Source organism: Zerene cesonia, chromosome 23 (assembly GCF_012273895.1).
Source record: "Zerene cesonia ecotype Mississippi chromosome 23, Zerene_cesonia_1.1, whole genome shotgun sequence".
NCBI lineage: Eukaryota > Metazoa > Arthropoda > Insecta > Lepidoptera > Pieridae > Zerene > Zerene cesonia.
In genome coordinates this window covers 537,163-562,514 of record NC_052124.1, presented here as the reverse complement: position 1 = coordinate 562,514, position 25,352 = coordinate 537,163, and the positions used below count along the sequence as shown (strand labels likewise).

Here is a 25,352-nt window from a genome sequence, read left to right as displayed (position 1 = left end):
ACACTTCATAATTAGAAAGCAGTAACGAGTTTATACGTGTTTCTATCTGTAATATAAATAAGCGAGATAATGTCCATCTTGACAGTAAAGCAATGTTTCAATGGACAGTTAGAGGTACTTGTTTAGCTAACGTCATTCTTTGTAGAGCTTTTTAATTATTAATGTATGTTTGAATAAACTGCAAAAAATACTTATTTGTTTTGTTATTATGTATGAAATAAGCTAACTGTAATAATTGTGAGTGACTTTGTAATCCAGTGGGATATATATACTAGTTTTCCGTGAATATTAAATAAAAAAAATAATAAAACACATGGCTCGACAATGAATTGAAAATGTTGAAAAATATATAGCATTTTAATAGGATTTATGCTTTATACACAACAATGAAACCTGAAATATATTTCTCATTTACGCTAAGCCTATATGTACATAACAATAGTTTTGTCTGCCATCCTATAAACCTTATTGGGGACTATTTTCACTTGAACTTTACAAGCCTTAGATGATATCTTGAGTAAATCACGATGTAAAACTAGGTTACAGATCGAACCTTCGCTTTATACACGAAATACAAGTTTAACTATGAGACTGTGAAATATTTGACAGTCGATTAGCATAATAAACACGTTACAAGTGGTTATGATAGATATTGGAGATATAATTCAGATAATTTCCTGTATTTCAATTAAATTGATTTCACCACGAAGCTATGTCTTGTTATACTGTTATGCACGTCCCATTTACTGCTTAAGATATTAAACCTAGATGAACCCAAAGACTGATTTTCTAGTTTATCATCACCTGTTAATAACTACCAATATATTTTATCTTTTTCTTATAATTGAGTGATCGGGACTGTATGAAGTCATTCCGTAGTATTTAGAAAGATTATTCATACAACATCAATGTTTAAATCAGGTCATATAGGTAATTATTAGTGGATACAAGAATTGTATAATGAAGTATAATCACATAAGCGCAGAAATTTCCGATAACAAGCGAAATCGGAGCGCGCGATTGTACAAATTCAGACGCAGCCGATATAAATTAGAAATCCGTCAATTATTTTCATTTATTCCATGTACGAGCTAGAATATTGCTGGTTTTGAAAATGATGAGAAAGTTAAAATTTATAACATGCGTGAAGGAAATTTATTTCTATTTTATTTAAATGTTTTAAACTACACATGAACAGATAATTACAGCCACTTCGTTTATCTTCATAATTTCCTATCAAATTTATTTTACACTCAAAATTAAGTCGATTTACCTTACGCCCACCTAACCTAACCTAGCCTAACCTCAGTAGGTTTGTTTATTTGTTCATTTTTATTTCGATGAAATTACTCTTTTCAAAAAGAGTTGTTAAAATTTAAACGTTTATTACCATCCAGTCAAAACATTTCCATTATCTTTTTCCCATTCTATTATCCAATATTGATTACAATCTCATTTTAGTTGTATGCGTATGGGTAGTGTATTTATTTTACAATAGATACTATAAAAAGACAGGAGTAAGGGCTTCCCTTCAATTTTTCTACATTTGCCGTCATCAAGTTCTTCCTATATATTTGCTACCATGTAACCAGCAGGGCTGGATTTCAATTTTCAATTGACAATCGCAGCATATTTTTGCTTTCTAACCGCGCCATCTTGCGGTCATTGCTACTGAGCAGGTATGAGCAGGAATAATAATTTCTAAATAGTTTCAAACTAGCTTCTAATCTGATCCTTCGACTAGTTTTGCCGAGGTCAACGTTAATAACTGAGGAATTTTAGTTGTCAATCACCTAGGAAATAAAGTGTTGTATTTAGAAACTGCTACTGGTATTGCTGGATTATAGTTAGCTTAATTTTCATATCCTTTAATATTTTGGTAAATAATTCATTTTCCTGATTCATTCTCAATTTAATTATATAAACGTAATTTCTGCTAATTATCGAACTGTTGCAAAATTCTAAACGTGTGAGATTCATTTTATTTGGCTCAAAAAATACAGAATGTGTTTTTAATTCGATAGATCAGCATGCTGCTAATCATTCAGGCTATTATTTTTATCGCTGTCCATCTGTTATCTTTTAGAAGAATAGTTATTACATATATGGAAATCTAAGGTTAGAAGCATATAATTATTTTTAATCAATCAGTGTAAGATTATACTTAAACTGTTAATCAATGTAACAAAAATACACTGAAGATTAAATGTCGCCTTTTAAATATTTCACCTGCATCAAATGTGTAAAAAAATTAAGGTCAGCAGTGTTGCAGAAACTGAATCTTAAAAATACTTTAATTATTTAAAATTAGCGGCGTGTTGAATACAATTGTCTTCATCAATTTAGTTTAATGTCACACGTCATACAAGATTGCGAAGTGCCTCATTCTATCAGGTATGTAAGGTATCAAATAGCCACGCAAGAATGAACTTTAAACTCTATTTACTAAAAGCGGATGTACTGTAACAACTTCTTGACCTTCGAGGTGAAGAAGCACCGCACCGCTACTTGCGCCATCATATTGAATACGGTAAATGCCAGATAAATGCATTTACGCTTTGTTTTTCCACGTTTATAGGCAAAGGGCGCGAGGCTTTAGGTGACATTGTTTGCTTATTATATTGTTGAAGATGCAAGGAATTTCTTGGTAAATTACTACCCGTTTTATAATTGTTACGAATGGGTACATAATGTACCGTTAACCATCGGCATAATGGGTCTCAATATTACCTACATATTTTTTACCATGGCTTCAAACGTTTACCTACTTCTCATATAGAAACTACATGCCAAAATTCGCAAATAAAAGCGAGCCGGTCTCAAAAGTAATAAAGGTCAATTACCTAATTTCTTATATACCATACGGGGCAAAGTAACGTGTCACAATCGAGTTTGTTATTTAATCATTGTAATCAATACATTGATTATACAACGCTTTTAAGAGGCGTGTTATAAAATATAGGTTGTTGAACCTAGACCGACGTTACATGGTGTGCTCTAGGTCGAGATTATGTAATCACATACCTTCTCATAAGAGAATCATTATCATAATTAAACATTCTATAACATAATAAATTTTGGCTTTTTTGTGAAGGTATTTGGCATTTTAGCTCTTTGAGTTAAGGACAAAAGTTTAAATGTCAAAACCGATTAACAATTATTATTGTAGAAATGAATTTGGTGAGCGCATACTTAGTCACATTTTAATGTAATAAGTATAAAGCCGCAATAAGTATGTGAAAAAATGAGCAAAACTCAAGAAACAGTATCGTTTAAAGCATTCTCAAGTGTAAATTTCAATGTATCATTATTTCCATAAGTTCGCCATGGTAACTCTAGCGATACCTTAATTGGCAATGTTTAGACGAATAAAATACAGATATATAATTTTCATATTAAAATATTATATTCAAAGCTACAGGTTACCAATATTTATAGGTATCCATTGTATTCTTTGCATATTACTGAAGATCGAACAAAGGTCGTGTTCTCAAGAAATGTCAAATGCTGACTCAATATTTTTAACACCTCAATGACACTGACATATACGGCTTACGAAATAAATCCTTATTTTTATTTATTTTCATTTAATTTTATCATATGAGTATTCCACTTTTATAAATAGATATTTACAGATATCTTAATATTCCAAATTTAAATTCCCTGTTTAGATTATAAAATAAATTTCAATAGCAATGCTTTTATTCGAGTATTTTATTAATATTTTTATTTATCAATCAGATCATTTATATTTCTTATATTGGTCGATCGTAATAATTTCATGTCCAAAATAAAAGCTCAATTGATTATTTTTTTATTAACTATTCTATATAAATTAATTTTTAATATATTTTTATTTACAATAATACTAACAATTTGCCAATAGCTGCACTATTTCATATGAGAAAGATTCATTACATTTTCAAATAAAAACTTGGATATTAATAAAGTCGATCTCATGTAATGTAAATAGAAATGGACAGCAATGATCATCAACGTGACTTTTTATTGTCTTTTCAATTTCCTGTCCATTCACTTGGAAAATATAATCACATACACCATGAGTTCGCATTCACATGCATTACGTACAAGTTTTATTGCAATATCGAATAATGCCCTTTGTGAGACATTACGTATAACGAACCTAGTACTGGTTGTTGCCATATAAAAAAGAACAGTTTTATTGTGTATGAAGGTACTACAAGGATTTTTTTGATCGTGAGGTTAGTAGATTCGTTTAAGAAGAATCGTAATTACATTGGCAGCCTAAATAAGAGATATAAAGAACATATATTGATTTTGTTTTAAATAGAATTATGATAATCTTCTAAAGGCGAATGTCATTCGCATAATGCATCGTCTTATATACAATTACCGGTAAGTAATATACATTTACGATGTATAAGTCTTATGCAAAAGGTAGAAAACTGTAGGTACCTCTACTAAAGAAGATGAATGGCATTGCAGCGGTAGTAGCTGTACCAAATATACGTAGCAATTTTCCACTTAATGGATTTATAAAGCTATAAATTACTACCATGATCTAAATTATCACCTACTCGTGTAGCACATATCGAAATATATATATAAATATATAACGTAATATGCTTCATATATCCATTAACCTTGAAAAGTACATACCGCTACGGTAAAGACACACCACCCAACTCTTTATTCAAAATTCCGTTTAAACATTTGTCTACTTTTACAAATGCTTCATCAATACACACCTGTACGCATGCACATGCACGGGGCATCCAGTGATGGGGTTGTATAGCAGCAGCACGCAGGCCACCACGTCTCCCTGTACCACCGCGCTGGTGATGGAGCCGTGCGGGATGAAGTGCTTGATGGTCTGCTGCTTGCCCTTGCTCGTCACATTCTGGATGATCTTCAGGCCCTTGTGCGAGACCTGGAGCGGTGTAGAAATATGTTTTGTAGGAAAGTGAAGAGAATTCGTGATTTGGACACAATATTATTTTTTTCATAAAAAATGTACGAATAACTGATGTTTTTATAAAGAGAATCGAGAAGTAAATTGTAGTTGATTTAGTAATAAATGATAACGCTGGATAGATCTCCGTAAATATTTTGAAAATGAAAAAGTAATATTCTTTTATATACATTTTAAATGCTTATTTTTCCAAACGTATGGATTTTAATGCAACTCTACAATAATATAGCTTATACATAAGAATAAGACAGCTAGCTATATAAATACATGCTTTTACACGTGGGTTCGTCCGCGAGTGAAATTGCGCGGCGCAGCAAGTCAACTCAATCAATTAATCACCAGTAAAATCAGTAATAAAAAATAAAATCTTTTATTACATTTATAAATCTAATAAATTAAGTATACAAACACACCATATGCTTATTTGGTATTGAAATAAATCACGCAATCACGTTTAGTAAAGTGCCTTCATAAAATACCTGCAAAAAGGTGGGTTGTGACGGTGCAATAAAAAAAAACCATACGCACAAAGAGGTTTTACAAAAATGTCACAAATATTCAATACCACTTACCTGTAAGGTGACCTTGAACGGTTCCAAATCTCTCGCCCTCTCTTCCAATATCCGTATCGCAGGTAACGCGAATTCCTCCCCGCGGAGACCGCGCGACTCCTGCGCACCGAGGAACCACACGTAATACGACGCTTTCTTTATATCCTTCTTTAGTCGTAGCGCCATTTTGACTGTTATGTCATTGTTGGCTGCCTGCAAAAGGACGTTTTATTAAAATTGGTAATGTTACCTGATCTTGGAATGTGGGTATCATATATTTTATAAGTCCGAAAGAAATGAGCATCTAAATCCTACTAATATTATAAACGCGAAAGTTTGTAAGTATGGATGGGTGTATGTATGTATGGATGTTTGTTACTTTTTCATGCAAAAACTACTAAACCGATTGCAATGAAATTTGGTGCGTAGATAGCTGGACAACTGGAATAACACATAGACAAATTTTTATCCCGATATTCCAACGGGATACCGATTTACGCGAGTGAAACCGCGGGCACAGTTAGTCTATTATAAAATAGAGGAGTTACTAAGATAACTAAAAAGTTACGATGGTAAATATTAAAACTATGTTATAACGATTCAAAATTGCTTCTAGAAGAAGAGAGTCTAATTAAATAAATATCCAAAAGTTTGCGAGTAAAGGGATAAGCGACGATGACATGATGATGAGTATATATAATCATAGATAACATCAACAAAGAATACAAATATCTACGAATACTTTGAACTTTCATATATCCGTGAACAATTACCATGAGTCTAATCATGGAGGAATTTACTCAACAACAAGAATGTGCTGTATTTATATTCCACGGTGCTTTCATACCGATTGAATCTATGTTTGCATGTCGTATTAGGTAGTTAACAACCAGCCCACGCGTTGTGATCAAATTTACCACTAACCAGCTGGCCGGTATACAAATCGTTTGTAAATATTGTGCACAATTGCTTAATAAGGGCGTCCCTGCATATTTTATATCATTTGTTATTAAGAATTCTCTCACGCGTCCATTACCACATTTGTTCACAAACCTTGACTTATTTTCTTAATTGGCCGAGGAGAATTAACACTTGGAAACCGCTAATTTTGACATTAATTCAACGCGATGTTTATCCGCTTAATTATGTTTCCTAATGTCGGTTATTCAAGTTAAATAGATCTTCGTATTGTAGGCGTTATGTAGATTTTATTGCGTGAAACTGCCGGCAATATTTGTTTATGTAAACGTCGGTTAAACATAGTTAGGTATTCACTTAAAATTTATTGAAATCGACGCTCAATCGGTTTGATAATCTTATATAATTTTAAATTGAACGCTCACTTGTTCACGTAATATTATATTGTGTTCCCCTTTTATGCCTCAAAGAAATTCATGAACAATAATTTATATTATTCATTATCGGACATGAAATAATAAAATACAATTTAATTTAACCAGAAATGCTTTCCAAACGCATGTTATAAAATTGTCGGCTAGTCAAGTTATATAACCGATGGAATCATTTTTATTTCCCAATATGTACTATTGCAAACTAAATATCACATAAACACCGGTATAATGACCTGAATAGCGGAACAAATTCACATGTCAGAAAATCATCGCAGATTGAGCAGCGTGCAACACTAATGTACAGTCGCAGTCACAATCCTTTTATACGAAGTAATACCTTCTTACTTCGATCGAAGGCACATTTCAACAGCATTACGCACTCGACTGTACTTTGGCAATATTGTCGGCTCGTAATTTGATAAAATTACATTACGGTAAGGCGGAGCGACGATTGCTGGGTTGTGATATAAAAACATAGCATATTATGCCCATAAAAACTTAATATTAGTACGTTTAATGGGATGATTTATTTTCAAATCGTCGTAAAAAGTCGGAGAATGTACCACATTAAGCTTTTTTTAAGTTTTTTCGAAGCATACTTTGAGAGCAGGCGGTTTATACTTTATGACAATTTGTGGCAATTTAAACTTTTTGTCTTACTTGAAAGATGAGAAAGTGGCATTTACGTTTGTGGTGGATGTAACTATATTTTAGTCAGTTTTTTTTTATTATGTTCTTTAATCTTTATGCAATAGTTTTCCGAAAGTTAAGATGTCAAAAAACTCCAGCAATATATTGTAGAGGAGCAATACAGTACAATTATGACTTAAAAAGTAATTGAAAGGTATAACTTATTATATTTAATATTGTAACATCGATTAAAATCCACAGTCTTTGTATATTTGAATCAGCTTGCCTACGTTTAATTAATTTAATAGATATAATCGATTTGACCTGCCACATCTGCTCAAAGAAGATATACGTTTCACATATAAACATAGCCTCAGTTTATTATATTGTAAAATATAACCGCAGGCATTTGGTTTAGACAACCGTTAGATGTTTTGGGAGCGGTTTAAGAATTCGATGCCGTTACTGTACTGAAAAAACTCCATGTTAAGAATATTAACATATCTTACAAGATTAGATACAAGAACTGCTGGCAGCAACGACCTCTATAAGTATGTACCTCTATACACTTTATGTATTAATGTGTCTATAATATGTACATGTATTAAAAAGTGTGTGTCAAGTGAAAAGACTGAAAGTTGTGACTATTTTACAAAAAATACACGTATTTAAAAATTAACGTTCTTCTAAATCAAAATAACAGCTTTGAAGAGCGCTTGTTGACATTTCTATGAAAAATTTATAAGCAAACTTTTTTATTTTGCAACCTCTTTGTGTCTTTCTGTTTGGCCAGGGTAGTATTTAAACTGTCTGAAGATTTGTACGAACATATGTTTGACAAGTTTTCTTTTTAATGAAAAAGAATTAATTCTAAACGCGTTATATGCTGATGTGTCTATTCCATGAAGGTTGTTGTTCGTTGGAATTTTAATGAAGTACAAAAAAACACCAAAAAAATCCCATACAAGTACATGTTAACATATTATGTTAATTAATAAACGCATGACAATATATGATTGTAAGTTTTTGTGGCGCAATCACTGTTTATGGAAAAACAATGGACAATTATTTTTATTCTATCATCAGTATTATTATATCTTCACACGGGTTCACTGTAAATCGTCATGTTTGTTTATTTTTTATTTTTTTTTTTGTATTGTTAGGACGTTTGATGAAAAGTTATATGTTTGATTGACATTTGTTGTAAGTTATGATATGATCTATGGTAATTGTAAAACAAAGTAATTAAGTTTATCTCCACAATAGGTAAGTACATTCTATCTATAAATTTAAGAAAATTAATTAATGAATTATCTTACTCTCAATTTATAATTAACTGTATACTAGCTATTCGCCCCCGCTTCACTCAGTGAAGTTGCATCTTTCGAATGGTGAATTTTTTTAAATCGGTCTAGTTGTTTTTGTATGAAAATGTTACAAACATACAAAAAAAGTTTCTTCTTTATATTTAGTGCAGATCTTAAACATCTATCTACAATCATCAACTTACAGAAATAGAAAGAAAGGAAAAGTGCCCATTGTTGCCTGTGAAATTGAATGTCGGTAAGAATTAAATTTTTAATTTTTAAGAGATAATAAGCCAGTGTCGCTAAAACCAATATTCGTGGAGCTAAGCTTGCTAAACAATGCATGATAATAAAAGCAATTGTCAAAAATCGAGGCCACTCGGTTAGGAGGTTCTCATACGATCTTCATGAAAGTTATATAGTAGTGTTTTCTACCACCTCGTTATCTTCATAATAATCAATAATAATTACACGTAACCTTCATCTATAGATTTTAATTCGCCTTGAAATTTTTAACAACGCTTTGCAATTGTCTGTTTATGTGGAAATAATTAATAATTGAAATGTTATTATGTACCTCGTGTTACAATAGGTCTGTTTGAAGTTTATATTCCTACGATACAAGATATGTTGAACAAAAAAAACAATACTCTACCCGCCCTTTTTACATTACGGCATCACAGATGATAAATATTGGGAACTGTATTCGTTATTTATGCCATTATTACTTTAATGAGATTAGAAAACAGTTTGTATATCTGATTATTCATTAATTCAATATCGGCAGCAAATTAAATTGTATTTAAGGTAGAAAATAGAAAGTTAGTTAGAAATATATATCCATAAAACGACATATTATTATGATATGTGTTACTTTGCTCAGGGATTCATTAAAAGGGATATAATACGCTTTGTGACAGAGCCCACTGCAATTTCTAGAAAATTCCAGTCACCTGTACATGTCGTCTGAGCAAATTAATGATTAACTGTCACCGTTACTGTTACCGCAACGTTATGTAACACGCGTTCAACCTTGGTTAATTCTCAGTTGTTATTTAATATTAGATAAGGAAGTACCTACAATATTCGTGCTGATTTCTATTAGATAAATTCGTACGCTTCGTTAAGCGGAAGACTCGGAGATTTTTGATATACCCATTTCATTAAATTACTCAATTATATCCCAATTCAGTTGCTTTTTTTTCAGTTGTTTCTTTGTCCACCAGGTTGTCTGGAAGAGATCGCTACTTTAGCGATAAGACCGCCTGTTGCGCTTTTATAGAGTTTATTTATAGAATTGATTTCTGTATGTCTTGGTGCACAATAAAGTATTTTGATTTGATTTGATGTAAATTTGTTGTCATACGAGATAGTGCAGTAACGAATAAACAGAAGCTATCTCAAATGCACTCAATTCATATTATAAATACATATATAAGTACTTAAATTAAAACGATAAAAAACCCTTGATACTCTGCAGTCTACACATTACGATGATTCACCACTAAAATTATTTTCATACAATACAAACCAAATTACCTTGATAACAATCAAATGTTAACAGGTTATATTTCAATTGTAGCGAATAATATAAAACCATAGGATGTTTCTATTGTCAGTGAAGTCCCAAGTTGGTTCGTCTGTCTTCCGTCCGCAGTGCATAATAGCTCATTGTTCTTTAACACCACGGTGTACAGAGCACGGGTAAAACGTCTCTTCCAATTATAGTTTTTATCATAGAAACATAAAGGACATATTGCTTTGATATATTAAATCGGTTAATTTGGACGCGGGAACTGTATGTGTTTGTTTGAATTTAATTTATATTTACAAGTTATACACATATACTGAAGAACAAAAGCGTAATGGAGTTACATTTCTACAATTTTTTACAGAATCACTGTTATTAATTAAGATCGAAGTAATAAAAAGATGCATGTCAACTCATTTAAATAAATATGTAACTATCTACTGACTGTTTCTAACTGATTTTGAACTTATTTAACTACGTTTTACCGTACCTTGTAAATCAGTAATTTGTGATAAAAAAAATATAATTTTAGAGACGTTAATAGCGTAAATTGAAATTCTCAACGTATGTAACACAAGAATTCAATCAAAAAAATAATTTGAATAAAAAAAAAATTATAATATTTAAATACGTAATTAAAAACATCCACAAACGTTTCATAATTAGATTCGAATAGAATTTCGTCGCGACTGTTGGGAATTAATTATACAAAAAAACCTATGTAGCCGTCCATTTCACATTTTCATTAAAAAGTAGATGAATTTGTGAGAACTTTCGAAGGCGGATCACCCGGTGCTAGAAGAAATGTATATTCTGTGCATTTTTTTGCTCACAAATTTTATGTTCGTCTCAGTCGAGCGAGTTGCGTTTTTGTTCGATTTAGCGCTAAATGAAAGTAGGAAACTAGCGGGAAACTTGTGACAATTAACTTCAAATCATGCGATCATATTCATTATGCATTTTCTCTACATTGTGTACACATTTGGTTAATTAATTATAGAATAGTTAGTTCTATTTTTAAATGTATCCCTAATAGATTATCTGTATCGTCGAAATTGGTTTTGAATTTGGAAATTGGAATCGAATTATGTAGAACCATTTGCATTTTTATTGTGACATTAAACTGTTGATGACATAGAATGCATTTGTTACGTGTGATTTGCATGATTGCGAACTTGCCTCTTTATGTCTTAAGAAAAGGAGACAGTTGAGTAATCTGAGTTAAATGTTTGCCTCAAAACTGTTACTAAATTTAAGTCCTACCATATTTTGTTGCATAGCATAGTTATTGCAACTTACTTGATGCATCCTATTTTTAATCTGGGTGGCGATAGTGTATATTTTAACGTTTATAGAGAAAAATATCTTGTTTTATATAATAATTAGGTTCTTTAGGCAACCAGGCCATGTGCATGAGAAGACAAGTTATTTGATTCTTTAAAACGAAAAATGAAAAAAAAAGCAAGTCGTTATTCTCAAAGTAGGTGCATAATATGCAATTTTTTTGCTTTGCATTGCACCTTTTCGGTTTATGCCGATATCCGTTCTTGTAACACGCATTGCATAATTTACTGAGAAGATTCCGAGTATATTTCTTCGTATGTTAAACGTATAAATGAGTTTATATAAGCATGGAATGCAGGCAAGAGTCGAGAATCAGGTGAGATGTTGCGAAAATTGATAAGGCCATATTACGTAGATGGTACGTTAATTGTATGAAACAAATGAATTTCTTTAACATATTTTTGTTGGATATGACGATATCATTATTTATGATATTATGTAGATGTACGTATTACATAGGAATTATTTGTAATGTTTTGAAATTAAATTAGACAATGAGAAATTTTGAAAGAATAGAAAAAAATTGATCACGAAGCGGGATTCGAACCCGCGTTTTTTGCCAAACCGTAGATTGCTACGGTTTGGCAAATGGCAAAAAACGGTAGGCTAGGCATTGGCCTCTCTTTATTTCTAGCCTAGCCTTTCTTTATTCCTTCATAATTTCTAATTTATAAAGCATTTCAATGCTATAAAACTAAAAATTAAATTAAATTAGACATTTTATATTTCACAGTTTATTCTGGGCTTTGTGTACAAAGTGATAAAACTTGATATGTTATACACATATATGATGTTTTTGTTATCCTTTAAGTAAAAACGTAGTTTATACCTACTTTACTTTTTTTGTATTAGATATTTCAACATATTATAATAAGGGCTTCACATCGTTACATAGTAGCAGCTGTTTTAGTCGCAGGTGAGTCACGTGAGTCACGTGATCACGGGGCTCTTTATCGGAAAAAATATTTTTCCAACCAGTTCCATAGATCCAAAGATTACCCGAAACAACGCAAACTCACAAATTCATAAAATTTACCCATAACACTACCTAATATCTGTAGATTATATATGTATTATGTATATAACATACACATGACTTGAATTATTCAACCAAATAAACAATGTTTGCAGTGAACTACGTTTTCTTAAAAACATTATGAAATGACCACAAATACGAGTTATTATACTATTATCGATATTACCATATCAATAAGAGGAATTTTTTATGCTAGTCGACCGACATACTAAATAGTGATGTAACTTCCTATTGCGGAAGTCGATTGAAGGTGCAGGCTTACTTTCATCTCGCAGTTCGACATGACTTGTTTGTAATCAAAGAATACGATATTGATTATTATTATAGTTTTATCACTTCTGCAATAAACAAGTGTCTAACTGAAAATAGGTAAAATAAAAATTTGTATTAATAAGTAATTAGGTACATGCCATTAATATACCTACTCTAAACTATCTATTTTCTACAAAAAGTTCACAGTCCAAAATTTGAAAATATAACCAAATACCAAAAAAAAACAGCCTAGTTGAGACTTCGTTTTTTTTGGAATATTGGTTAAGAGGACATGGACAAGTAGAGGTCTTAGAACAAAAAGAAATACTTATTATTATAATTAATCGATATAACATTCAAAATAGGGGTAGGTAATATAAAATCAAGTCGTAGTTTTGTAGTGGTCTTTTACATCTGAACTAAAGTATTTCGTTTTAAATTATATTTTTATATTTCCTGCTAGCGCCTCGCGGTTCACCCGCGTAAGTCCGTGACTCGTAGGAATATCGGGATAAAAACGTTGCCAATATGTTCTTTAATAAGTTTCATTGCAATGGGTTCAGTAGTTTTTGCGTGAAAGAGTAACAAACACACGCACATCCTTACATACTTTCGCAATTATAATATTAGTAGGATACTTAAAATCCATTTCCTTAAATTCATGTGTTATAAATTCACAGACATTATTCAAAGAATTTATTCTGGGGCGATTAATTCATAACCTATTTTAATTTCTGATTTGACAGCTCACAAGATATTGTTAAACCTGTTTGAATTAAATACCAGATTAAGCCTCATTAGTAAATAAAGTAGTTGTATAATTATGCAATACATGACCCATTATGGTATAAAATTATGCAAGAGGGACCAACGTAACTTGGTTTAATTGACCATGTTTGGTGAGAACCTAACGAATTCTTTAAATACTTCTTAGTTCGATGTCGCGAGCTTTTTTAATACGATCTAAAGATACTTAGCATATTATGTAATTTTCTAATATATGTATATATAATATATAAATTAAACATACATACGTAAATGTATATAACCTCTGTTAGATTCTCACATAATAACTTACTATAAGATCCGAATGATAACACTTTTTAGGTTTTTTTTAACTTATCAGGGGAATTCCAAGTATATATATGTAATATCTTAAAAGTTAAAAAAACACTTAAATAAAGTTAACTGTCACATAAAATAAAAAAAAATTAACATGCTGTATAAAAACTAAAACTATCTGAAGTGAAGCATTTAAATATTTATAAGTTTCCAAACGATACATAATTTTAAATGACAAATATAAATTACGAAACATTCAGCTGATAGACTTGACTATTCATTTTCCTGACTCGGTTAAAGTTCCCCCCTGTCCTCAGATCCAGATACATCTAATCCCATCATTAGAAATCTTGTTCACGATTAATTGAATTAATAATTATACATGAATATATATCTAAACGGGTTATAAGTATTTCAACTCTTTATAAACGAATGGTTGCAAATTATACGCTTACCTACTATAAATACGTCTAATCTTCAGATTGTTAATAATTTTCTTCGCGTTACCTTAGTATGTTAATTGTGCTTATCGGTCAATCACCCCGGCGATAACACTCAACGCCGCTAAGTAAGAACTTAGATTTAGTACGGTTTATGTAGTTCACTGAGCGTTAGCTACGTTATAATTTGAATTCCTATGCATGAAATTACTTTAACAAATTATCCTTACTGATATTATAAATGCGAAAGTGTGTTTACTCGTTTGTTTATCCTTCTTTCATGTCACAACGGAGCAGTTTTATGTTATGACTTTTGTGTCAGACGATAGCTAGGAGGTTAGAGTGGGCGGAAAGCTAGAAGTGTTTTACATGTTATTTTATACATAAATATTTTTCAATCAGAATAGAGGTATATCATTCGTTTCATAATATACAAAGGAATTATTTTTGTAAGTTCCTCGTAATCTCTTTAGCTGATTACTGGATGAAATGGAGTGAGCAATAAATTTTATTACAAGTTTAAATGTTCGTGTTAAAACAATTATGATCACATATCAATATTTATCATTACTGTGCTTATTTAAGCATTAGGATGCTCATCGTAAACTGACGGAAGTCGACTTCCAGTCTGACTACTAAAGAGCCTAATAAGGGACTAACGTACCTACAGCATGAATACTTATTGACTTTTGGAACTCAACACGTTCTGTCAATCTCAAAAAAAAAAAAATCGGTTTATTAATATCTCTTTTGTGTTCCTTTTCAATGGCTTTTTCAAAACCGACCAGTTACTACTAATTCATTATTTTTAAGCAGTAGCAGAGGAACCTACCGTACCTAGAACATACGTAACCATTTTTTGAGCGATTTTAGCAAAATGCACATAGTCGTATCGGAATTCACAAACATCTTAAATTACCAACTCATGTACATAGAATAATGAATGATGAATAATACAAGCTCATTGCGACAAAATTGCATTGTTGACCTCAGGACGAACAATTACAACCTCATTACAACTTTCTCATGATAAGCAGCGAAAGTATCAATACCTCAGACATCAGTTTCATACATTATTAATTTCAATTTCAACGGTTCGATTTGACAGGAAAATGACCCGTAGCCTTTTGTTCGACGAAGTGATGACCGCATACGGTAGTTTCCGATCGATTATATTCAGTGAAAGTGTTTAAATCTAGGCTATATCTATACTTCAGATTAACATAAAATCTGGCACACGTTGACAGGTTGAAAACGCAACATTGAATTAATATTAGCAAATAAACTTTGTTTACCGTTTATATTGTCTTGATGATAAAATTATTATTTTCATATTTATATATTTAGTTCACAAAGTGAACAATATTTTAGTAATACTTTCTACTACTAAATTTTAGCGTTATTTTTTAATTTTCGTATTTTTTTCTGCTTGTGTATAATATAATCAGAAATCGTCTACTTACCATTGTGAGCACCACTATTATCACTACATAGTATAAAAAAAAAGTCGCATTCCGCCGTCTGTATGTCTGTTCGCTTAGATCTTTAAAATTACTCAACAGATTCTGATGGTATTCTCTTAATAGATAGTGATTCAAGAGGAAGGTTTATATGTATACATCATGTATGCACCTGCGAATCCGGAGCGAATCGCTAGAAAGATAAACCGATAAAGATTTACAGCTGCAAAGGAGACGTAAAAAAAGTAGGTCATATATATAACAAGTCATATTTATTAAAATAACATATGTAACATGATGTATGCCTGCTTTATCTTTACACGAAGAGCTTTAAATAAGAAAGGCTGTTTATAAATTCCTGCATAGTTTAAAGGCAGTTTCAAATAAGTTGTAGATAAATAACATTGCATGTGATATAAAAATTAAAATGAGGTTTTATGTAATGGCCGATATACAATAGTAACTGAAAGCGTTTATGATTAAAAAAAATTAAAAAGTTTTGAACTGAACTGAATGAACTAAAACCTTTTTTGAGGTTTTATAATTTCATTTCGAAATTTAAATGAGCATTTAATTTAATGACATATCAAATATCTATCCAGCTATTCAGAGTAATTAAGATCCAGTTAAAATTATACATCTCTTTCATAGAGATAAACATTATTCAATCGAGATAATGTTTAAACGAGAATCAAGATAGTTTTTAGTCGCGTATTTTCTTGTCAGAGGTATTCATGTTCAAAATAGAAGTTACCTACAATTAGTGTCAGTTTGTTACAGAGTTATCTAATTCAAGGTCTACATAGGTTTCCTGTTAATAAATCTAGCCTAGCACCGACCGGTCTAGGGCTTTATAACGGGATATTTTGCACTTGATTACTGAGACGCAATGCTGGTACATGTATCCTGCTAGCTATATCTATATATATAAATTACGTGTCACGTTGTTTGTCCGCGATGGGTTCCTAAACTACTGAACCGATTTTAATCAAATTTGCACACCGTATGCAGTTTGATCCAACTGAAAAGATAGGATAGTTTGCATTATTTAAATTACATTAGATGATTACCCGGGTGGAGCCGGGGCGTGCAGCTAGTATATATCATAGAGAATATCAATTTGTTTGTTTATGTGGAGGATAAAATGTTCTGTTGCATTTCTTTCTAACTAACAATTTAGTACACATATAAGACTGATATGCGATTCGGCTAAGATTAGGAACGTAAATGATTTTTTTTTATTTAAATATGTGATGTTACTTAGAAAACATTTGGGATACCAATAACGTTTTATTTTATTTTCTATTTTGTTATTATATTTACCTGAATCTTACGTCAAATTTAGGTAGGTAGTTACTAATATTTTTGCTTAAATAAGATTATTCATTGGTTTTTATTGACGTCTATGACGTCACAAGAGGGCAAAATAGCAATCCTTTTCTGCTGCAAAGCTGAATCTTGTAGTAGGTACGTACAATAAATGAAAATAGATCTAACTGATCTGTGGAAATCTATTAAAGATTAGTATCAAATAATCCCAAGTCATACAGATTCATTTTGTATGCCTAATTTTTCTTATAAAAGTATCTTTATATGATAATATTTTTCATTAAAACTGTTACTTAATGTTGTTCACATTTAACTATAACACCTACTCACCTGTCCTATAATCAGTAGTTGCTAACAATATGGAATTTTATTAAAAACAAGTTTTAATAACTATTTTTCTGATATTCCACATACTTTATTTAAATTCTAGTCAATAATTTTCATAAGGTTTTTTTTTCTTACATTTTGTTTCAAGTTGTAGGTACATTATTCTTTCCAATCGTCCCAAAAAAGACTTGAAGTGTTACAGAGTTATTTTAAAAACGTTTGTGTATGCACCAAGATGAATGCTAAGAGCAGTTGACATGACCGTTAACCGTCGAGTAGGTAGGTACACTACACTGAGATGTGGACACCGCAAACAAAACATGTCAATATTAACATTCTACACAACAAACTGAACGTCCTTAATAAAATGAGCTCCCTTTCATTTACAAATAAAATATGATTTTGTCCACAAAAACTGGTGTCGAAATTCTTCTTTTTCAACGACTTTTACGTGTACTTTTAATGAAACTATATAACTTCATATATTTAGAGGTTATTGTATTTATTATTCGAAAGATTATTGCCAAATTTATGGAATCATTTTCAATTTACATAGTTAATAGACAAACTTTGTATTGGTTTATCTCTGATAAATTATATAGCACACAGCCTTACTCAAATATGCTTATATATCTTATCTTATAATACAAAGAGGATACATTTGTGTATTTGTATGTACGTTTGTAATATTTAATGTTAATGCAACATACCTGTACATTATTGCATTACATTATCCATACTAAAAGTTTAAGAGAAATCCTTAATAAACGAATTAAGTCAAAAGGAGTCAACAGAAGTCGGTTGGTATGCGGATGTAAATCTATTTGTAAATGTGCCACGCTCGTGCGATGAGAGCACTCGTGCTATTGAGTATATATGCTTGTACCAGCTGTACCTGTGTATTCTTACCTCCCATACTCGCGGTTTCTCAACTGAACTACCCATAGAAACTGTTAGTTTTGTAGTCCCGAAATGAGCCATTACAAGCCATCAGAAGAAAGAATATTTTATACTTTTTTAGAAGATTAAAAATCGAACTTTTAAAAATCGAACTCTTACATTTTATATTTTTAATAATGTTCTGTCTTCTTATCTAATTCTTACATTGTTATTTTCATATTTAATAATTTTCATAAGATTTTAACAATTATATCTAAACGAAGTAATATTTGCCAAAATAGTAAGATTTGCCTTGATATAACATAATTTTGCAATACCACATTTCTTTTTAATCTAATATGTTTTTATATAAATATAAAACTACATGTAACTGTAATTATATATATAGTTATTTTCGCTTGGCAGTCAAATTCGTGAGAACTGTGCACCATCGACATTCCTTATCTCGGTATCTTTAAAAATTTCGCAACTGTCACTTGAGATTATCGAGCTGGAATCTGCTGTGACTCAAAGACACACCCTTTTCTATTAGTAAACAAGTTCATAAACATTTTTACTTGTGCCTAATGTGTATTGAAAACTTTTTCGTGTCGTATACATTGATATAAAAAACCATAAATGAAAAAAAGTTTTATATATCAACGGCCATATATTCCTAAATAAAGCAATCAAACACTTTATAGAAAACATGGAAATCATCACAATCAAAAGCTATAGTTGTTGAACTGCACATTGAAAGTAACACGCTATTTATTTTCAGACTTTTCCTTTAAACAGCACACACAAAGCGCGTCATTGAAGTAACTATTAATAGTACAAGTAATTAAAACAATGATTTAACATGACACAAAATATTACGAATAAATTACAATTATAAATGAATTATTGGATTATGCGTTTCAATTTGTACATGTTACGAAACAATGACACCTGTTTTGTTGGAAATTAAGGGAATTTTTTTATTCATCGCGGAAATCACGAGTCGAATAGTTTCTATTTTGGTATTTGTGAAGTGACTTCGGTATTTTATTAAAATGCCAGCAACAATCCTAATAGACAATAACTGGTCGTTGTAATAAAGTTACATAAATATTAGACAATTATCGGACTTTATACGACAGATATTTAGTATTAGTTTTTAACATATTTATATCATCTATCTATTCATAATTACATATTCATAAAAGATTCTTTAATATTATACTGTTGTCTACGTTGAATTAAACGCTAATTTTAAAAACAAATTCATACACCTTCTTTCCAGACTTCATAATCTTTTGAAGCGCATTAGAAAAGCTAATATTTTCTTATACTACGCAACATTGGTATATGTTTACACTATAAACCGTAGTCAAAGGAATTAACACATGTGTACTTAATTGTATCATCTCAAGGTACAGGCAATAAAGGTGTAGATTGAATAAAATCAATTTAACAAGTGCATGTTACAATAGCAATTAAGCAATCAAATTATAAAGATATGTAAATGCCTGTCCTTGCTAGTTCGAATAGCTAACACGCTATGTCATACGAGATTTGCATTAAGCGCTTAACGCTGACCTCGGACCGCTGCGCTGGCATGCGAGAGAAAACGATATTTGTTGATTGAATGTTTGTAAAAAGGTACACAATGGAGACTGAGGTATTTATGGGACAGTTCAATTTCAAGTGCTTGTAAATATGCAGAACATTTTCAACATATAGTTTCTATATAACCTCTATACTATATCTATGATCTCATATGTATAACCATAGGTTTAATGACATATCAGATCATAAAGTGCAGTTAATTTTTATGTGCGATTTTATATATGATATATATCTTATATAATAATGTTAAATTATATTATTATTTCAATATAGACTAAACGTACATAGTTTTTATCATACTTTCCAGCCAAATTGCTTATTATAAGTCACAAGTAGAAAGTGACTAAACTTTAAAATATTGAAATCTAATTTTTTTCTAGAAATTTACCAAAGTCACATCAGGCTTTTGGTTAGGACATTTATAAATTAACAACAAAGAATCCATAACTGTTAACGTTAAAAGCAAAAAGTGATACATTTCGAGATCAATAACACCATTGTAACACGTGAAAGTTATAGATGCTGAAATAATTGCGTTCAATTGTAGATGTAATAATCGTTATGACGTGAGGCTTTCATGGACAATTGTGATCGTATGGGTATAATAGGACACGCTTCACTGCAATATTTAGTTATTATAGCTTTTGAAAGTTCGGATTTATATTCGTTTGTAATTAGCTATATACTCCCAGGCAAACTAGATAAAGAATGGGGTTTCATATTCATCATTAACCTTGTTGATGCCAATCAACCAATAAAATCAACTTAAATAATATAATACAATAATTGTAAAATTTGCTATCCAATGTGTGTCCTTTATTCGTTATTCAAATTAATTGTTTCTAAAATATTTCTACTTTTAATGGATATTTTATACGTGTTTACATTTTAAAGTAAAAATTTAATAATTATATGTTATTTATTGTTATAACTTATCTACTGTTTAGTTCATTATACTAGACACGCGTAGACGACGTTTTTAAACAATGCAGTATGCTTTTATTAGCATCTATATGTTATAGTCAGGTTTATAATTTCTTCGCTTCTTTCATATACAAACAATTCGTATACCGTTATGCACATAAAAGCTTCAGATAATTACGTTCATAGGACTCATTTTTAAATATTCGATGGGGCTACACTTACTAAAAATTTTATAGTTATAAATTTCCGAAAAACAACCATAGTAATATCACTTATCCTACATTTTATAACATCCATGTTACATTATGTAGCATTAGTGGCTTATTAATAATTCATTATTAATTACCACTAGTTATAAAAGCTAATAATTACTTAACAATTTAAACTAAAAAACATTAATATAAAACGTGTTTATCTTGTAAGACTTGTTATTTTCATATCCGTATTAACATACAGCTTCCTTTATCAATGTTAATATTGATATGTGAGCGAAAATTGCCAACGAGAAATAAGTAGGTAAATTAATTAGGTACTTAGTGTGTTCAGATAATTAATACTGGTTACGGCTTTCTCTATTATTATCTACTTAACGGTTTTTTGACACAACAAGAAATGAGTCCTTTATATTAAAGAATGCGACAATGAACAGTATATTATAATACTAGCTGCGCCCCGCGGTTTCACCCGCGTAAGTCCGTATCCCGTAAGAATATCAGAATAAAAGTTGCCTTTATGTTATTCCAGTTGTCCAGCTGTCTACGTACCAAATTTCATTGCAATCGGTTCAGTAGTTTTTGCCTGAAAGAGTAACAAATACACACATCCTTACAAACTTTCGCATTTATAATATTAGTAGGATAGTAGGAATTAGGATAGGATTGGATATTAGTCGTTGTTTTCCGCAAGTTAGTACAATTGAACTTAATCAATACCTATATTTGTGTATTTAATTATATCTATTAAAGATACGGATCAAGAAAAATAATACGTATAAATTTAAATAATTTTCGATGCATGTAAAACATACGAACATACTGCCTACATAAACGACAAGTCTAGAACATTCTATATCTGGACTTTTTTTTTTTTATGTCATAGTCGGCAATGGAGCTGGTGGTTCTTAACTTGTTTAAAATTCAATGCATAATACATCACCGAGATATACTGCGACCTTTAACATGAAAATATATCGAGAAAAACGAAAATAGACGATGGCTAGTGGAATGCCGACTGCCTCACCTTGACTGGAAGGCGACCGCTCGCCGGCAATGCCGTGCTTAATAGAGCCTCTAGTCAATGGATCCTAATAATTATTCGTATAAATCAATCATTAAACTATAAATTGGCAATTATGGCTGTGTCAAGCTTTGCCTAAAACAAGATTGGCTGTTGAGATAAAAGTATAATCAAACACGTTATAAGACCTGAATATTAAACAATAAGGTAAAACTTTAATACACCTACGTTAATATGTACAATGGAATAGGAATTAGTGTCTGATAGAGGCCGTTAAAAGACCTGCAGAATAGATCATTAGCCCCCCTCGTGGATAGCACTACTAGTTGGGAGATTTCGTATAGACTACAGTTGTATATATTCAATATGTATATATATTACTGTTCACATGAAATGTTTGTAGTTTTTGCCATAATACATTGCGAATACGCAATCGTCACACTTTCCCCTACTTTGTCTCCTTTCACATCAAAACAGATGGCGGGCGGAACACGACTTAATACAACCTATTAACCGTACGACTCGTATTAATTGAAAATTGCAGTGGAAGCAATAACCATTAGTGAAAGTTGCGGATAGGATGCAATCTTCTTCCTTTTTATACGATACGATGGCAACACGATTGCGATAACATGATCGTTAATGTTAAAAGCACCGAAGATAATTCATGCAATTATTACAGAACGATTTTATTCTAAATGTTATGCTACATATTTCAATTGTTTATTCATAAAACTTGACATGAAATAGTTCCTCGAGAATCTCGCTATTCATTAGTGAAAACAGAATGAAAATCGGTGCTATTAAAGCAAGCAGAAAGACAGACAGACGCCGCGGAGGACTTTCCTTTATAACCTGAATTGTATAATATAACATTATTAGTTCTATGTTTATGCGATTATTTCTCTCATGTTGAATTTAATTTACTTTTATTATTTGATATTAAAACATGATTCAGCAAATTTCTTTACACTGCTTTAATAGTCATTTTTTTTACGATAACATTACACGAGATTTTTTTTTAAGTCGTTTTTAACAAACACTATTTATAATTTAACAAAACAATCATTATGTTCTTTTGCACATATCTTTTACATAAGTCGAGTGTGGCAGAATATTGTTAACGGGATGAAAGTAGTTTTGCTTTTTATATCAGAAATATCACGTTTATTCGATACTCTATCACTGTAAATAGGTTTGTTATTTACCTTTTGACAGATGTGATCTGATCTCATCCTATATAGATAGTTCACCAATAATGTGTAATGGCATTAAATTCTCGTCTAAGTTCATAAAGACACTTGAACATTGTATTTTATTTCCCCGCGAAGTAATCAGCGAGTCTTTCAAAAACAGCAGTAAAATTTATCATTCAAAGCCTTGTGCTTTCGCCACACAGGTCACTCTCAAGGTGGGAAAACGTAAGGTTTCATTTCACTGACGCTTGAATACGTGTTTTGTGGCGATAATATGAAAAGGAAAGTTGTATTTTATTTGAACATAAGTAGTTTTAAGCTAAATTATATGTGTTAAAGGGACACTCGGTTATAAACGTCAACTTTCTCATCCGTTACGTACGAGATTCACTGATTCCTTTAAATGTATCACTTGAATTAACGATGTCATATACGTTAGGGTAGTACAATTTATGCGCGAGTCGAAAATGGATGAATTATTTATAAATTTTGTAACACTAGCTTTGTATAATACGCCCACAGTTTAGTTTGCACCTGTTCGTAAAGTTGACTAGCTGTAGAGTTCTGAACTGGTAAACCGTAAACACTACTAAATATTCATCGATACTTCTTGAAATCAAAACGTATTATTTAAAAACAAGATCATTTGTGTACACGAAGCAGCTTTATCGCTTAAGTACATTCCTTCTAGATTATTCTATATATAAATTATGCGTCATAAACAATAAAAAATATTGAAACTATTCTTTGGAACAGTTTCATAAAATTTTGTATCGAAAATCATTAATGCTATTGGGATGTTCGCATAAACTATGTTTATATTAGGATTAGTCATACGGATAAGAGCGAGGGGAAAATAAGGTCATAATAAAATTTCAAATTTATATTTGAGTATGAACTCATCAACAAAACAGGCAATGTTAAGGATGCAGTGACCAATGAAAAAGAATATTTAAATATGATATGATATATAAATGAGTCCTAATGTATACTGAGTTATATTTATTAAATGTCATCTTTGTAATACTTTGTATAAACATATATATTAAAGCTTGCTTATTCACTATCGTGTTTAACCAATTTGCTGAACGAAGTTAAAAATAAGTTACACAGTTTTTGTGTCTATTCATTTAAACACATATAAGCAAATTCAAACTACCTACCTGTTTTGTAATATTGGTGAAAATAAGAAAAATGCTTATCAATTAGAATTTACATCTCTGACGAATTATTGGAGAATTTGAGACTACACCTAAACTATGTATCCAACTTTTTGTTGCATTCGACGTATTTTCATCCATTGACATCTAGATTTTATAGTCTAGTTCAAATTATAGTCGCGATAGAAACGGGTCCAAATACCGCTTTGTGCTCCAATTTTCTTTTTCATTTTGTTTACTTTCACACCCCTTTTTATTTTTTTTAAATTTAAGTGGCCAGTAACTTTTCGCAAGAAGTTTTTATATTGTTCAGCCTCATTTGATAAAATGATATTTTTTTATACATCACATATCATATTTTTCATGCCCTTCTCAAGTTTCTCTATATATCACACATAAGGCGAGTAACTGAAGGTCGGTATGTTCGTGACAAGAATACGATCACTTCACATTCTAATGCTAATAACATACTTTATGGCTTTCTTACCCGTTACAATTATAACGTCCGCCATTTAATCAATAAGGTCTGATAGCAAATTGAAAAAACAACAATCTATTTAATTAAATTAAACAACAAAATAGACATCTGTACCATGTGTCTGTACTGTCTGAAATTTTATGACTGTACTATGAGAGTCAACTAAGAGAAGGATCGGTTCCGTGTCATTTTGTAGAGATCTCTGCGACTTTTGAATATAGTCCAAGAAAATGGGTATGGTAAATGCGAATTTGAGATTAAAACTTGAATTTTTGATATAATTTACTTTGAGG

The 25,352-nt window shown here is 30.9% G+C and overlaps 1 protein-coding gene across 3 annotated transcripts in view; it reads right to left on the bottom strand.

Moving 5' to 3' along the window:
• LOC119836147 (serine/threonine-protein kinase PRP4 homolog) overlaps positions 1 to 25,352 on the bottom strand; it is a 53,227-nt gene that overhangs the window by 13,790 nt on the left and 14,085 nt on the right. For all 3 annotated transcript variants that reach the window (XM_038361397.1, XM_038361395.1, XM_038361396.1), the window contains 2 exons: positions 5,527 to 5,718; positions 4,731 to 4,912 (listed from right to left, as the gene is read on the bottom strand). In XM_038361397.1, the coding sequence (XP_038217325.1) occupies positions 4,731 to 4,912; positions 5,527 to 5,691 (347 nt within the window). In that variant the 5' untranslated portion in view covers positions 5,692 to 5,718. The remainder of the gene's footprint in view (positions 1 to 4,730; positions 4,913 to 5,526; positions 5,719 to 25,352) is intronic.